The sequence below is a fragment of the Silurus aristotelis genome (genome assembly GCF_946808225.1).
Source record: "Silurus aristotelis genome assembly, chromosome: 18".
Taxonomy (NCBI): domain Eukaryota; kingdom Metazoa; phylum Chordata; class Actinopteri; order Siluriformes; family Siluridae; genus Silurus; species Silurus aristotelis.
The window spans coordinates 18606704-18623675 of record NC_139591.1 but is presented as its reverse complement, the minus strand read 5'-3'; the positions used below and the strand labels follow the sequence as shown (position 1 = coordinate 18623675).

The 16972-nt window shown below is 35.8% G+C and overlaps 5 protein-coding genes and 1 long non-coding RNA gene across 8 annotated transcripts in view; 1 reads left to right on the top strand and 5 right to left on the bottom strand.

The window, feature by feature from the left end:
* LOC310741069 (protocadherin gamma-A12-like) overlaps positions 1 to 2731 on the bottom strand; it is a 68948-nt gene extending 66217 nt beyond the window's left edge. Inside the window, exon 1 of the mRNA XM_083568527.1 lies at positions 190 to 2731. Coding sequence (XP_083424653.1) covers positions 190 to 2589 — 2400 coding nt within the window. The 5' untranslated portion in view covers positions 2590 to 2731. The remainder of the gene's footprint in view (positions 1 to 189) is intronic.
* LOC310741060 (protocadherin beta-16-like) overlaps positions 1 to 12410 on the bottom strand; it is a 78627-nt gene extending 66217 nt beyond the window's left edge. The window contains exon 1 of the mRNA XM_083568519.1: positions 9763 to 12410. Coding sequence (XP_083424645.1) covers positions 9763 to 12177 — 2415 coding nt within the window. The 5' untranslated portion in view covers positions 12178 to 12410. The remainder of the gene's footprint in view (positions 1 to 9762) is intronic.
* LOC310741112 overlaps positions 1 to 16972 on the top strand; it is a 318731-nt gene that overhangs the window by 29803 nt on the left and 271956 nt on the right. The window lies entirely within an intron of this gene.
* Positions 1 to 16972, bottom strand: part of LOC310741048 (protocadherin gamma-C5-like) — a gene marked incomplete at its 5' end in the record, with an annotated part of 208022 nt that overhangs the window by 167391 nt on the left and 23659 nt on the right. The window lies entirely within an intron of this gene.
* Positions 1 to 16972, bottom strand: part of LOC310741064 (protocadherin gamma-A12-like) — a 94466-nt gene that overhangs the window by 66217 nt on the left and 11277 nt on the right. The window lies entirely within an intron of this gene.
* The window catches only part of LOC310741065 (protocadherin gamma-A12-like), an 89485-nt gene that overhangs the window by 66217 nt on the left and 6296 nt on the right, over positions 1 to 16972 (bottom strand). The gene's annotated exons all lie outside the window — the stretch shown is intronic.

The following is a 16972-nucleotide window of genomic DNA, read 5'->3' as shown; positions in this document are numbered from 1 at the left end:
TCTACACATGACACATTGTGCAGATTTCAAAGCATCTATATGTGAATCATAATGTAAAGTCAAATTAATTGAGATATTAGGCAAGAATCGCAGTTGCAGTTTGATCAACATGAAATAAAAGTAAGAAAGACACCAGTACAAAATATTTCGACCAAATTTTAAGACAAAAGGTGCAAACAGTTTTCTTACCTCATTTTCCTCTCCTGTATTGTTAAGTGTAATCAAACTTGCAGCTAAAGTCTCATTTTGAATATTCTGCAGAGTTCCTCCAGCAGTAAGTGTGGTGTCATTGTAAGATGTGATGAACTTGAAGTCACTGGTGCGTGAGCCTGTAGTTAGATATGTGTCATAATTGTAAGAACTGTGGAGAGTTCCAGCTCCCTCCACTTCTGCATAGTTGGGAGGGAGATATGCACTGGGAATGGCCACTGCTCCATCAAACAACAGTCTGGGTTTTCTCCTGTGACAAAATCTCAAAGCCAGGCTCACAATAATGAAAGTCAAGAAGAAGGTGGAGACAGAAACCAAAGCGATGATCAAATAGAAAGTCAGTTTGGAATTGCTCTCCTCATAAGTCATGTCTTTAAGTTCTGGAACTTCAGCAAGATTATCAGAAATAAGTAAATATATAGAACAGGTAGCAGAGAGAGGTGGTTGTCCATTATCTTTCACAGAGATGACAAGATTCTGTTTCATGCTGTCAGATTCAGTAATGTCCCTGTGAGCCCTGATTTCTCCACTATGGAGACCTATAGTGAATAGTCCTGGATCAGTAGACTTGACAATCTGATATGTCAACCATGCATTCTGTCCGGAGTCAGTGTCCACGGCAATCACTTTGGAAAGCAAAGATCCAGAAATAGCAGATTTTGGGACCATCTCTGTCATTAAAGTCTTTCCCTCTGCAGCAGGGTATAATATCTGTGGAGCATTATCATTCTCATCTGATATAAAGACACTCAAAGTGACATTGCTGCTGAGTGGAGGAGAACCATTGTCTCTGGCTACAACCTGCACTTTAAAGTCTTTGAACTTTTCATAGTCAAAAGACCTGACAGCATGGATCACTCCAGTATCCGAGTTAATGGATATCATTGAGGAAACTGGAAAACCGTTTATCTCACTGGGCACCAGAGAATACAGTACTGTACCATTCTGCCTGCAGTCTGGGTCTGTTGCAGTAACAGCACTAATGGAGTTTCCTGGTTTGTTATTTTCTATTACATATGCAGTGTAGGATTGCTGCTCAAATACAGGAGGATTGTCATTGATATCTGATAAAGTTATATGGATGATCATGTATGAGGATAAAGGCGGAGAGCCTCCATCACTAGCAATGATTGTTATGTTATAATATTCTTCCATCTCTCGATCAAGTATGCTTGTAGTTGACAGTAAAAAATAATTTTTGATTGATGGATTTAATTTAAAAGGAACATTTCCCTGAATTGCACAACGTATCTTTCGATTATCTCCTGAATCTTTATCCTGAACATTTATAATAGCCACCTCAGTGCCTACAATAACATTCTCAGGTAGAGGACTATTTAGAGATTTAAGAATAATTTTAGGAGCATTGTCATTGACATCAGTAATATCAATAATGACACTCGAAGTCGATGCTAAACCAGATCCATCTTTAGCCTGGACTCCAATTTCATAATATTTTTCCTCCTCATAGTCGATTTCTCCAGCCACCTTAATTTGTCCACTAAATTCGTGAATAGTAAATAATAGTGCTGCGTTATGAGCAATGTGACTGAATTCATATGTTACTGCGCCATTTGCTCCTTCATCTGCATCTTCTGCGCTCACAGTAACGACTTCTGTTCCTATCGGTGCGTTTTCAGCTAAAACCACTTTATATACAGACTGTGTGAACACTGGAACATTATCATTAGCATCAAGCACAGTGATGTGTAAACCAGCAGTCCCTGATCTCTGAGGAATCCCGCCATCCACTGCGGTAAGAATTAAGTCGATATTTTTCTTTTGTTCGCGATCCAGCTCTTTATCCAGCACAAGTTCTGCGTATTTCCGTCCGTTTTTATTTTCTTTCACAGACAAAACAAAATGGTTGTTCTTTTCTAGCGAATAGTCTTTCACTCCGTTTTGTCCGATGTCATAGTCGTGAGCTTCATCCAAACGGAAGCGCTGGCCTTTAACAGCGGACTCAGGGATTTCAAAGCTAATTCTCTTCTTAATAAACATTGGCGCGTTGTCATTTATATCCCGAATATTTACAGAAATGCGATGTAGCTCGAGCGGGTTTTCTAAAACGAGCTCATAATCCAGGATGCAATTTATTCTCGAGCCACAGAGCTTTTCCCGGTCTATTGTCTCCGCAACGACCAATTCTCCGGTATTAAGATTAATATCAACATACCGCTTACTGCTATCCTCCGTTTCTATTCGGGCCTTCCGTGTTTTTAATTCCGCAGCATCTATTCCGAGATTATTTGCAATATTTCCTATCACATCCCGCGCCTTCGTTTCCTCTGGTACTGTGTAGCTCGAGTCTCCATTGACGGCAATAAAAAAGATGAACAGGAGTGCCATGAGTAACGAAAACAACGGGATTGAAAGCATCCTGCACTCCAGATTTGAAAAGCTGAAAGTCTAAACCCGTATAATTTCAGATAACTTAATATTACAGAATTTATAATTGTTACTTTAAAAAATATTAGAGCGTAGAAAAACCAACTGCACTACAACAAGAGATCTTCCCTTTAATAACGAAAGCAGCTGCCCTGTCATGGTTTAGGAGCAGCTCCAACAGATGGTCAACAGCGACGCATTGAGCATTTCGTTTTTACTGCAAATCTGAATTTGGGATCGTCGTGCACAACACAGCATAATTAGGCGTATAAAAAGTATATATGTTTGTGATTTTCTTTTTTCTTGGAGCATGATTTAAAGTGCAATTATATTATCACATACTTCGGAAGCAGAATTGATTGTCTGTGAGGTGCTGTCCAAATAGACGGTCCTGAATCTCACAACTGCTGACTTAGATCTACCATTGTTCCTTATCCAACGACAATAGATATCATCACTATTGTCATCTAAATGTCACTAAACTGCAGAAGACTTTATTATTGATGGGGTTTCGTCAGGAGAAATGGCTGACCTAAATTTGCAAATAATTAATCCTACGTTGTAATTCAACAATAGCCAAATGAATTAAAGCAAAAGCAGAAAACAAACAACAAAAAAACATTTACTCAATTAAAATGAGTTATTGTTTAAGCTATTATTTACATTAAATGAAGTTGTTTTTCTTTTTATTGAATATATTTATTTTGCTTTTCAGAACAGAATCTTGTTCTAAAATAATTCTAACATGCCTCCTTATATTTGAAAACGCTAAGGAGCTATCTGTTTCACATCATTAAATCTACTATTAAAAATATGATCTGGTTATAAGACAAAAATCATGCTCCTGCTAATCAGTAATAACTAGATCCAGCGACATGCCACAATTGTAAGAACTGTGATGACTTCTAAATCTCTCCACTTCTGCATATTTGGGAGGGAGATACACACTAAAAATGGCCACTGCTCCATCAAACAACAGTTTGGGTTTTCTTCTGTGGCAACATCACAGCTATAATTATATAGTAAGTGAAGACAGAAACCAGTGCAATGATCAGATAAAAAAGTCACTTTGGAATTTCTCTTCTGAGGAGTCATGTCTTAAAGTTCTGGAACTTCAGAAAGACTATCAGAAATAAGTAAATATACAGAACAGGTAGCAGAGAGAAACGATGGACCACATTATCTTTTCTTGGATAACATGGATAACTGTCTGATTCAGTAATGTCAATCAGAGCCCTGATCTCTTCAAAATGGAGACCAATAGTAAAAATTCCCGGATCAGTAGACTTAACAATCTGATATGACAGCCACCCATTATGTCTAGAGTCAGCATCCACAGCGATCATTTTAAAAAGCAGAGAGCTACAGAGAATGAATATTGGAGCTTTTTAGTCCTTAAACACTTTCCTTCTGGAACAAGGTATAATATCTGTGTAGCATCATCATTCTCGTCTGATATGAACACATTCACAGTCACACTGCTGTTGAATGAAGCAAAACCACTTTTTTCTGGCTACAAAAATACATGGATTTAATTGGAAAGGATTATTTATCTGAATTGCACAATGGATTTGTCGATTATCTTATGAATATTGATGCTGAATATTTATAATGGCCACCTCAGTGCCTACAAAAACATTCTCAGGTAGAGGACTACGAGTTATTTTTTACTGTTCAGAAGACAACTTATGTTCACATTCATGTATATGTGTATATAAAGTGTGTGTATATGTGTATATAATGTGTGTGTGTGTGTGTGTGTGTGTGTGTGTGTGTGTGTGTGTGTGTGTGTGTGTGTGTGTGTATTTGTGTGTAAATATAAAGTAAACTCATTTATTCAGCTTGCACATTTCTTAAATGCCATAATCTTCTAACCTTCCACTTCTGCACATTTCCTCTTCATTGCCATCAATAAATCTTTTGATATTTGAAAGGCTCAAAGTCTTTACTTGGATAATTGACTTAATATTTACACTGTATAAATGCTTATTTAAAAAAAGCAGAGCATAGAAAAAACAGCTGGGCTACACTAAGAGATCGTCCAATTAATAACGACCGCAGTTTTCCAGTCATGGTTTAATAACACCTGCAATTGATAGTCAACAATGACGCTTTGAACATTTTGCTTTTACTGAAAGTATGAATTTGGGTAGTATGAAAATGAAATAATAAAATAAAAAAAAAAATGGAATACAAGAAAAATAATGTTTTCTTACCTCATCTTCCTCAGCTGTATTGTTAAGCATAAGCAAACTTGCAGCTAAAGTCTCATTTTGAACCTTCCTTAGAGTTCCACTATTGGTAAGCGTGGTGTCATTGTAAGATGTGATGAACTTGAAGTCACTGGTGCGTGACCCTGTAGTAAGATATGTATCATTATTGTAAGAACTGCGGAGAGTTCCAGCTCCCTCCACTTCTGCATAGTTGGGAGGGAGATATGCACTGGGAATGGCCACTGCTCCATCAAACAACAGTCTGGGTTTTCTCCTGTAGCAAAACCTCACAGCCAGGATCAGAATAATAAAAGTCAGAAAGAAGGTGGAGACAGAAACGAGAGCGATGATCAAATAAAACGTCAGTTTGGAATTGCTCTCCTCATAAGTCATGTCTTTAAGTTCTGGAACTTCAGCAAGATTATCAGAAATAAGTAAATATACAGAACACGTAGCAGAGAGAGGTGGTTGTCCGTTATCTCTTACTAAGATAACAAGATTCTGTTTAATGCTGTCAGATTCAATAATGTCCCTCTGAGTCCTGATCTCACCACTATGTAGACCAATAGTGAAAAGACCTGGATCAGTAGATTTGATGATCTGATATGACAACCATGCATTCTGTCCAGAATCAGCATCCACAGCGATCACTTTGGAAAGCAGAGAGCCAGAGTGCGTAGTTTTTGGAACCATCTCAATCATTAAAGTCTTTCCCTCTGGAGCAGGATATAATATCTGTGGCTCATTATCATTCTCATCTGATATGAACACACTCACAGTTACATTGCTGCTGAGTGGAGGGGAACCATTGTCTCTGGCTGCAACCAGAATTTTAAAGTCTTGGAATTTTTCATAATCAAACGGTCTCACAGCATGGATCACTCCAGTATCTGAATTAATGGAAACAAATGATGACAGTAGAACACTATTTATCTCAGTGGGCACCAGAGAATACAGTACTGTACCATTCTGTCTCCAGTCTGGATCTCTTGCAATAACAGAACTAATAGATGTTCCTGGTTTATTGTTTTCTGCTACATATGCAGTGTATGACAACTGCTCAAAGACCGGTGGATTGTCATTGATATCTGTTATAGAAAGTTGTAATGATATAGATGAGAATAAAGGTGGAGATCCTCCATCAATTGCATTGATTGTTATGCTATAATTTGCTTCCTTCTCTCTGTCTAATAAGCTTGAGGTCACCAAAGAAAAATAGTTTTTGATAGATGGTTTTAATTGAAAAGGAACATTTTCCTGAATAGAGCATCTGACTTTTCGATTATCTCCTGAATCGTTATCCTGAACATTAATTATTGCCACTTCAGTTCCTATAGCAGAATTCTCAGAAATGTGTTCATTTAGTGATTTAAGAATAATTTTGGGTGAGTTATCATTTACATCAGTAATGTCTATAATAACTTTGGCAGTGGATGCTAAACCAGACCCATCTTTGGCCTGCACCCTCATTTCATAAGAAGTTTCCTCTTCAAAATCAATATTTGCTTTTACTGTAATATGTCCAGTTGTCTTGTCAATAGAAAACATTTTTGCTGCCTTATCAGATATTCGACTAAATTCATAACTGACCTCCCCGTTCACGCCCTCATCAGCGTCTGAAGCGCTCACTGTAACTACTTCTGCACCCAATGGTGCGTTTTCAGCCAGAGTAACCTTATACACAGACTGACTAAAAACCGGGTTATTGTCATTAACATCAAGAACATTGATGTGAATAAGTGCAGTACCAGACCTCTGTGGAGTCCCTCCATCAATAACAGTAAATATTAAATCTATTTCCTTTGTATGTTCACGATCCAGCTCTTTATCCAAAATCAGTTCAGCATATTTTCCTCCGTCCGCGTTTTCTTTAACTGACAAAACAAAATGAGCATTTCTTTCAAGGGAATATCCCTGAACCGCATTTTGGCCTATGTCAGAGTCGTGAGCTTCATCCAAAGGGAAACGTTTTCCTTTAATGGCAGATTCCATCATGTTAAATGTAATACGATCGTTAGGAAATCTCGGCGCGTTGTCGTTTACATCGTCAATTTGCAATGAAATGCGATGTACTTCAAGAGGATTTTCCAAAACCAGCTCGTAATGAACAATGCAAGAAATCTTCGACCCACAGAGCTCCTCTCGGTCTATTGTTTCCGCCACGACCAAATTTCCACTTCTCAAATTAATGTCGCAATACCGTTTAGTGTTGCCTTCTCTCTCAATACGAGATTTACGAGCAGACAATCGTTTCACGTCAAGTCCGAGATCCTTTGCTATATTCCCGATAACATATTGTTGCTTCGTTTCTTCCGGAAATGTGTAGCTCAAATCCGCACGGACAGCGTGAATGAAAATACAAATACAAGCCAAAATAAACGTCGACATGAAACACGTTTTTCTTTCCATTCTGCAACGTCCACAATAATAATTTACTTGATGCAAAAAGGTTTAGGTGTTAAGTTAATCTTTGATCAACTGGCAAAAATAAAGAAAATCCTTTGCATCAGTGTCGCTCCGGTGTCAGGAGAAAACTGGAATAGATCATGAAATGGGTGGAGAGCTTGATTAATTTTTGTCTGTTGGTAAAGAGCGACCCTCTGAGTATCTTTAGAAAACTGCACATTAGTGGTTCATATTGCAAAACAGATACTATTCTTGTCTTGTAACATTTCCCTGTAAAACATTCATTTGTATTGTTTAAAAAAATCATTTAGACTGAAACTAGATTATTTCCATATTAATGAATAGTAATCAAGTGAAATGGCTAAACGAACTGACTGAATTCTGACTGAACCACAAAAAAAAAAATCTTTGGCCAGGAATTACCACAGAATTTTTAACAAAAATCTTTCGTGTTGATGGTTAAATATTTCTTATGCTTAAGGTTATATATGGGCTTTCCTCTGTGGCACATCCAGCATCAGAATAATGAAAGTCAGAAAGAATGTGGAGATTAAAATTGATGCAATAATTATATAAAAAGTAAGTTTCGAATTGCCCTCCTTATAAATCATGTTTTAAATGTCTGAAACTTCAGCAAGATTATCAGAAATAAGTAAATGTACAGTAAAGGTAGCAGAGAGAGGTAGAATTGTCTGTTGCCTTTCAGTGAGATAAGATTCTTACTCATGCTGTCAGATTCAGTAATGCCCCTCTGAGCAGTTATCTCTTCACAATAGATACCAATAGTAAAAATATTCAGATCAGTAGGGTTGATAACCTGATATGACAGCCATGTGTTCTGCAAAAACAAAACTAACATAGGTTCACAATTTTTGCTGGAGATTTCTCATTTACATCTGAAATTGCTATTTTTTTTTATTTTTTATTATTATTTATTTAATTTTTTTTGTTGAAGACAGTGGAGGGCTTCCCTCATTAGAGCCATCATTGTTATATTGTAATCCATACAACATTGTTTTGTACATACTGGACTAATTTACAACAGCACAATGATAAGTTTCACTCATATTTAAAATAATGTTCTTTCAATTCTAGAAAACAAATTATTATTATCAGACTGAAATATTTTAACTGCACAATCAGATTTGGCTCGAGACATTTGGAGGCTCTAAATCAAAATTAACTTTCTTCCTTTCACCTCTTAGAATAAATAAAAAGAACTTGAAACAAATATAATTTCTAACTTTTAAAATAATTTTTTACTAAACCTATTATCAGTGCTTTTATATTTTTACTTGAATGTGCATACTAATTACATTTTAACTAAGATAAAGACTACAGAATTAAAAAAGAATGAAAGATCATCTGGACCAGCTCATCTAATTAATATTCTTTGACCATTGGCAAAACAAATAATGTCATTAACTAGGCTACACTGTAAAATAATAATTTGTTTTGATAATGTTTTTCTCATTACTTCAAAATGCTAACTTTAGTACGTTTAAGATTTATAATAAAGAATTTTACTATAAATTATTAATAAAGACTACTGAAAGACAATCACCCAGGAATTTTTGAAATTTGTTCTGTAATTAATTTACAGTAACACACTGACCCAATATTGTGCATAATGAACTTTTTTTGCCTGCTCGGTACAGTAAAATGGCAGGTAAAATGCATTTTCTTCAGCTGGATATTGACATATTTTCACCTCCTCCTGAAGCAATATAGACTATAGATATAGTAATATAAATCATTTTGTCTATTGCATTTAAAAATCATAAATATGCACTATATAAGCAAATCAACAGTGAATGTGAAAGAGACAAAGCAGAACAAATTGTTAACTTCAACAGTATTTGTATGCTTAAGTTGCATTCTTTCGATAAATACAACAATTTATTTAAAAACTAGAAAGAGTAAGTATAAAGCAGGCTATTATGATAATATAAACACTACTGGAATTTATAACATATGCAAACAGATGAGGTACTTTTTTGAAATACTAAACAGTGCTCTAGCCTAGATACGATTGCTTGAAAAAGCTTTTACTTTTTCTTTAGTATTTTTAAAGCAGTCACAGTGATCCAAGCCTGAGGCCTTTGACAATTACTCTGCCTATAGCTAGTGTTGGCCCTGAGCACGTCAACCCATGATGCAGGAATTACTATGAAATATAAGAATCAGCCACAGCCATTGTATTCTTTCTAGTGAATTGCGGATGCTTTGTATTTCTTACACAAAAAAAAAGGTTGGTTCACAGACATTAAGGTCATGATATCACCAAACCCTAATAATACATAATTGACGTTCACAACATAAAGAAAATTCCAATAAAACTCAATCAAAATCTTTCAATGGAATGATCACTTCAAACCGTGAATTATACTTAAATCAACTGGATCTTCATTCACCAGCAGTAAATGTGGTGTAATTCTAGAATAGATTGATGAGTATTGTAGTGATGTTTTTTGACATTAGGAAAAGTATTAGATTTGTAAAAGAAATGCTTCTACAAACAATAGAAAACATAGGCTTATCTTACCTCATTTTCCTCTCCTGCATTGTTAAGTGTAATCAAACTTGCAGATAAAGTCTCATTTTTAACGTTCTTCAGAGTTTCTCCAGCAGTAAGTGTGGCATCATTGTAAGATGTGATGAACTTGAAGTCACTGGTGCGTGAGCCTGTAGTTAGATACGTGTCATAATTGTAAGAACTGCGGAGAGTTCCAGCTCCCTCCACTTCTGCATAGTTTGGAGGGAGATATGCACTGGGAATGGCCACTGCTCCATCAAACAACAGTCTGGGTTTTCTCCTGTGGCAAAACCTCACAGCCAGAATCAGAATAATGAAAGTGAGAAAGAAGGTGGAGACGGAAACCAGAGCGATGATCAAATAGAAAGTCAGTTTAGAATTGCTCTCCTCGTAGGTCATGTCTTTCAGTCCTGGAACTTCAGCAAGATTATCAGAAATAAGTAAATATACAGAACACGTAGCAGAAAGAGGAGGTTGTCCATTGTCTTTCACTGAGATAACAAGATTCTGTTTCATGCTGTCAGATTCAATAATGTCCCTCTGAGTCCTGATCTCACCATTATGGAGACCAATAGTGAAAAGTCCTGGATCAGTAGATTTGATGATCTGATATGACAGCCATGCATTTTGTCCAGAGTCAGCATCCACAGCGATCACTTTGGAAAGCAGAGATCCAGAATGAGTAGCTTTAGGGACCATCTCGGTCATTAAAGTCTTTCCCTCTAGAGCAGGATATAAAATCTGTGGAGCATTATCATTCTCATCTGATATGAACACACTCACAGTCACATTGCTGCTGAGTGGAGGAGAACCATTGTCTCTGGCTGCAACCAGGACTTTAAAGTCTCTGAATTTTTCATAATCAAATGCCCTCACAGCATGGATCACTCCAGTATCTGAATTAATGGATACAAATGATGACAGTGGAACACCATTTATCTCACTGGGCACCAGAGAATACAGTACTGTACCATTCTGTCTCCAGTCTGGGTCTCTTGCAATAACAGCACTAATAGATGTTCCTGGTTTATTGTTTTCTGTTACATATGCAGTGTATGACAGCTGCTCAAAGACCGGTGGATTGTCATTGATGTCAGATACAGATAGATGGAAGGTTATGGAGGTTGATAAAGGTGGAGAGCCTCCATCAGTAGCAATGATGGTTATATTATAATCGGATGTCCTCTCTCTATCTAATAAGCTTGTGGTCACTATAGAAAAATAGTTTTTGATAGATGGGTTCAATTGGAAAGGAACATTTTCTTGAATGGAACATCGGACTTTTTGATTATCTCCTGAATCGTTATCCTGAACATTAATTATAGCCACCTCTGATCTTATGCTACTGTTCTCAGATATTTGACTATTCAGAGATTTAAGAATAATTCTGGGTGCATTATCATTTACATCAGTAATGTCTATAATTAATTTTGCAGTGGATGCTAAACCAGAACCATCGATGGCCTGCACTCTTATTTCATATGACGTTTCTTCTTCATAATCAATGTTTCCGCTTACTGTAATATGACCAGTTGTCTTGTCAATAGAAAATATTTTTGCTGCTTTATCAGATATTCGACTAAATTCATAACTGACCTCCCCGTTCACGCCCTCATCAGCGTCTGTAGCGCTCACTGTAATTACTTCTGCACCCAACGGTGTGTTTTCAGCCAGAGTCACCTTATACACAGACTGACTAAAAACCGGGGTATTGTCATTAACATCAAGAATATTGATATGGATAAGTGCAGTACCAGACCTCTGTGGAGTCCCTCCATCAGTCGAAGTAAATATTAAATCTATTTCCTTCGTCTGTTCACGATCCAGCTCTTTATCCAAAATCAGTTCAGCATATTTTCCTCCGTCCGCGTTTTCTTTAACTGACAAAACAAAATGAGCATTTCTTTCAAGGGAATATCCCTGAACCGCGTTTTGGCCTATGTCAGAGTCGTGAGCTTCATCCAAAGGGAAACGTTCTCCTTTATCGGCCGATTCCATGATATTAAACGTAATCCTTTTTTTGGTAAATCTCGGCGCGTTGTCGTTTACATCCTCAATCTCCAGTAAAATGCGATGCACATCAAGAGGATTTTCCAACACAAGCTCATAATTAAGAATGCAAGAAATTTTCGTCCCACAGAGCTCCTCTCGGTCTATTGTTTCCGCCACAACCAAATTTCCATTACTCACATTAATTTCGCAGTACCGTTTAGTGCTGCCTTCTGTCTCTATTCGAGCTTTACGAGCAGACAATCGTTTTATGTCAAGTCCCAGATCCTTTGCTATATTTCCGATCACATATTGTTGCTTCCTTTCTTCCGGAAAGGTGTAGCTCAAATCTGCGCCTACAGCGCAAATAATGTTGCATACCCAAGCCAAAGAACATAATATCGAAAATGGAGTTATTATATTTACCATTCTCATTCGAAACAAAGGTGTGCGCTAAAATGGATGCTGTTGCCTGTAATATAGTCCACAGTAAATACTAGCATCTGTAACAATGATTCTCGGTCTCAGGGAAAGCTGGAACATTACTCGAACTGGGTGGAGAGATTTATTTTTTCGTCCCTCGGTAAACAGCGACTCTTTGAGTATATTTAGAGTATTGCAACGTGCTCTTTTCTACACACCTATCCAATCTTTCATCTATTTGCCATAAGCTAGAGTTTCATATTATACATGGTGTCAATTTGCAACATTTGAACACTAGATTGCTAAAATGAAGACGTTATATTTAAATATTATCACGACCTCACCAGTTCTTATTAATTTACAGCATAAAACGTTACTTGGCGAAGCATAAAGATTATGGAATTTAAATTAGTTCACTTTTTAATCTTAACATATATTTTTAGTTCACAATACGTTACATTCATATAAATGCCACTAATCTGGAAAAAGCCGCTTTTGGTGCTGTCTTTCAGCCCGTGGTGCTGAAACAATTTTCAACATATTATATACTGTAAGAGTGGACTCTAACATACACGTCGAAATGATACATATTTATAATACATATATAAAAGAGAGAGAGAGAGAATATGTATATAGGGAGAATATATAGAGAAAGCAAATAAATATTTGAAATGTGAAAATTGTGACTTATTTCCCTCTTGATGATTACTGTATTGTCAGTGTTAAAGCGCGCACTTCAGTCTAATGTGTTCACGTTGCTACGCGCATTTTCTTTTGATTAAAATCTTGTCTTCTTCCATTTCTTGTTATTGGTCGTCTGCCTTCTGTGCCATGATTACTTTAAATTAGTTTAATCAGTTTGCGCTTTTCATGTATTTTTTCCCTCTTTCCCCTAAATATTTGTGTATATATTTGTATTTACATGTACATGTTCTGTGCATTGTAATGTAAATTGTACTTGTTATTGCCACGTTGTTTGTGTATGACTAATTGCTAAATAGAAAAATAAAAAGAAAAGAAAAAACTGTTGTATTTCATGTATATCTTGAATGACAGGTGTCTCGTCCAATGATCGGTGTGTGTTCCATTCACAAACTATACCCACCTTTTCCGGTTTGTCTAAATTGTCGTTCTGTTTTCGGATTTGTTATCTTGTTTTTGTATTTTTTTATTTTTTTATTTTTTTCGGATTTCTTATTTTGTTTTTGGCCTACATTGTATAAAATATATTCACTTTAACATAAAAAAATAAAATAAAATAAAATAAAATAAAATAAAATAAAAAAAACAGAAAAGGTCTTATTATTACATTGATCACAAATGTTTGGTACAATTTATAATCTCTTACCTAGATTAAAGTCTGACCCCGGTCCGGGTGACTCATGTTGAATCATTTACAATGGTGAACTAAATTGCTAAAAAATGCCTTATTTAGACAGAAAAGCCAAATAAAATAAATTACACTACACACAAATTTACCTACGATTAAATCTAGCTCCTGCAAAATCTTTTCTGTTTTTAATGTTGATTGTGTTTTTCATTATTTTTTCTCTAGCCCTCTGTATGCTGATTATATCCCTTTACCTGACCACATGTCTTGGTTTTTTTTTTTTTTTTTTTTTTTGGTCACGTCTCAAATTCTGCTTAATCTTAATAAATGAAGCTTTCGATTATCTGCTCTGGAATGTGTATTTGAATGTGACAAAACAACTTCTACTGAATATTGTAGGTAAGTTTTTATGCATGTAAACTACAATTTTTATTTTTAATAGTGAATAAGGTAAACTACAAGCGCAAAAGCAGAGCTTGAATGGCAGTTTAAGATCAGGTATAAACTGTATTTGCATATTTTTTTTTATTTCTTATAGTATCATGTTGAGCATACACATGACTTTAGTCCCATACCAGTTTGACTTTGCAGAACAGGTTCAATAAATAAGAACAATGGGAAAAACAAGAAAAAAAGCAAGTAAGCTCTGAACCTATTTTTTTCTTACATAAATTAATTCTTCCATGTCAAAAAGGTTGCTTGTTTTTAATCATTTGGACACTCGTTTATAATTCCACTAGCAGAAAGTGTGTTATCATTGTAAGAAATGAAGCTGTCATTAGTGTGTGATTCTAAAGTTACTGTAGATATGTGTCTATCAGTGACAATATGTGTCATCAGTCTCTGCATCAGTTGATGTAAGAATTTTATTGGATATATTTATTTTTTTCACAGTATAACACTTTGCCCAAAATTAATTCTATGTATTTACCACAACCTCCAATAGTTACTAAGTTTAAAGAGAAATAATCATTTGTCTTGAAGGAATATCTTTAAAGTTTTGTCCAACATCTGCATTGTGAGCCTTAACCAAAAACAAAACACAATCCCATTAATTGACAATTCTTGTATCTCAAGCTTAAGGGTGTCTGTGAAAATCTGTGGCATATTGTTAGTGATATGCTCAATTTAGACAGTGACAGAACGCAATTTTGAAAGCTTTTCGAGTACAATACTGTATTTTATTTTGCATGACACTCTTAAACCACAAAAATTCTTTCAGTCAAAAAACTATGCTTCAGTCAGTTTTCCAATGCTGTATCAAAAGCCATGAATAGTTTTCCGCTACCATCAATGTTCAATCTTACTTTCCTGTCTGTACATCTGTCCCAACATAATCTTAATAAATAGAATTAAAATAAAAGTTATCCTGCTGTATGAATGTGGTGATTGCCAAAATCAAAATGAGATGTTGTCCTTTTGTAAAAACCTGAATGTTATATGAGGCACAAGATTCACCGATCTGACCAATAGTAAACAAATGTCAGGTTTTTTTTTAGGAGATGCAAACTTATATTTTTAAATGACACATCATGAGAGTATGGATATAGTATTAAACAATAATTATAAAACTCAAAGCTCTTAATTTGTGGGAAAAAAATATATATCGCTGTCTCGAATTGTGTGCAAAAAAGCAATTATTGTTGATGATGTTATAGTCCATTCAAGTGCTCCTACCTGATCAATTATTGAACTCATTCACAACAGCACAATGTGCATTTCAGTCATATTTAAAAGATTACGTTCCTTGAATTCTAGAAAACAAATTATTATTATCAGACAAACATTTTATGTGACGTGCGGAAATGACTATGCAATATAAGAATCCCACAATGTATTCTTCTTAATCAATTGCCAATGCATTGTATTTCTTACACAAAATTAACAAAAAAATGTTGACTCACAGAGATTAGGTAAAAATGCTAAACAAACCTTAACAATGCAGAATTGCTGTGCACAACATAAAACAAATCCCTCAAAAACTGAGTCGAAATCTTAAAAAAAAAAAAAAAGGATTTGCCTTAAAAAAGAAGTTATTATTTAAACAGATGGATGAATTATTCTTGGTACATTGATCTTTTTCACCATCAGAAAGAGTGTATTCATTATAAAATAGATAAATCAGAATGAAAGAATTCTTTTTTAGACAACTATCAGTAAAACTATCACATTAAATAAAAAATTGCTGGAAATATTCTTCAGTGCAATGAAAAGCTTAAAGAAAGAATGAATGAAAGAAAGAAATATACAAAAAATAGGTAACAAAGGCTTATCTTACCTCATGTCCCTCTCCTGTATTAAGTGTAATCAAACTTGCAGATAAAGTCTCATTTTTTATTTTTTTCAAAGTTTCAACAGCAGTAAGTGTGGTGTCATTGTAAGATGTGATGAACTTGAAGTCACTGGTGCGTGATCCTGTAGTTAGATACGTATCATAATTGTAAGAACTGCGGAGAGTTCCAGCTCCCTCCACTTCTGCATAGTTGGGAGGGAGATATGCACTGGGAATGGCCACTGCTCCATCAAACAACAGTCTGGGTTTTCTCCTGTGGCAAAACCTCACAGCCAGAATCAGAATAATGAAAGTCAGGAAGAAGGTGGAAACAGAAACCAAAGCGATGATCAAATAGAAAGTTAGTTTGGAATTGCTCTCCTCATAAGTCATGTCTTTAAGTTCTGGAACTTCAGCAAGATTATCAGAAATAAGTAAATATACAGAACACGTAGCAGAGAGAGGAGGCTGTCCATTATCTTTTACTGAGATAACAAGGTTCTGTTTCATGCTGTCAGATTCAGTAATGTCCCTCTGAGCCCTGATCTCTCCACTATGGAGACCAATTGTGAAAAGTCCTGGATCGGTAGATTTGAAGATCTGATATGACAACCATGCATTCTGTCCAGAATCAGCATCCACAGCAATCACTTTGGATAACAGAGATCCAGAGAGGGCAGTTTTAGGGACCATCTCAGTCATCAAAGACATTCCCTCTGAAGCAGGATATAAAATCTGTGGAGCATTATCATTCTCATCTGATATGAACACACTCACAGTCACATTGCTGCTGAGTGGAGGAGAACCATTGTCTCTGGCTGAAACCAGGAATTTAAAGTCTCTGAATTTTTCATAATCAAATGATCTCACAGCATGGATCACTCCAGTATCTGAATTAATGGATACGAATGATGACAGTGGAACACCATTTATCTCACTGGGCACCAGAGAATACAGTACTGTACCATTCTGTCTCCAGTCTGGGTCTCTTGCAATAACAGCACTAATAGATGTTCCTGGTTTATTGTTTTCTGCTACATATGCAGTGTAGGACAACTGCTCAAAGCCCGGTGGATTGTCATTGATGTCAGATACAGATAGATGGAAGGTTATGGATGTTGATAAAGGTGGAGAGCCTCCATCAGTAGCAATGATTGTTATATTATAATCTGATGTCCTCTCTCTATCTAATAAGCTTGTGGTCA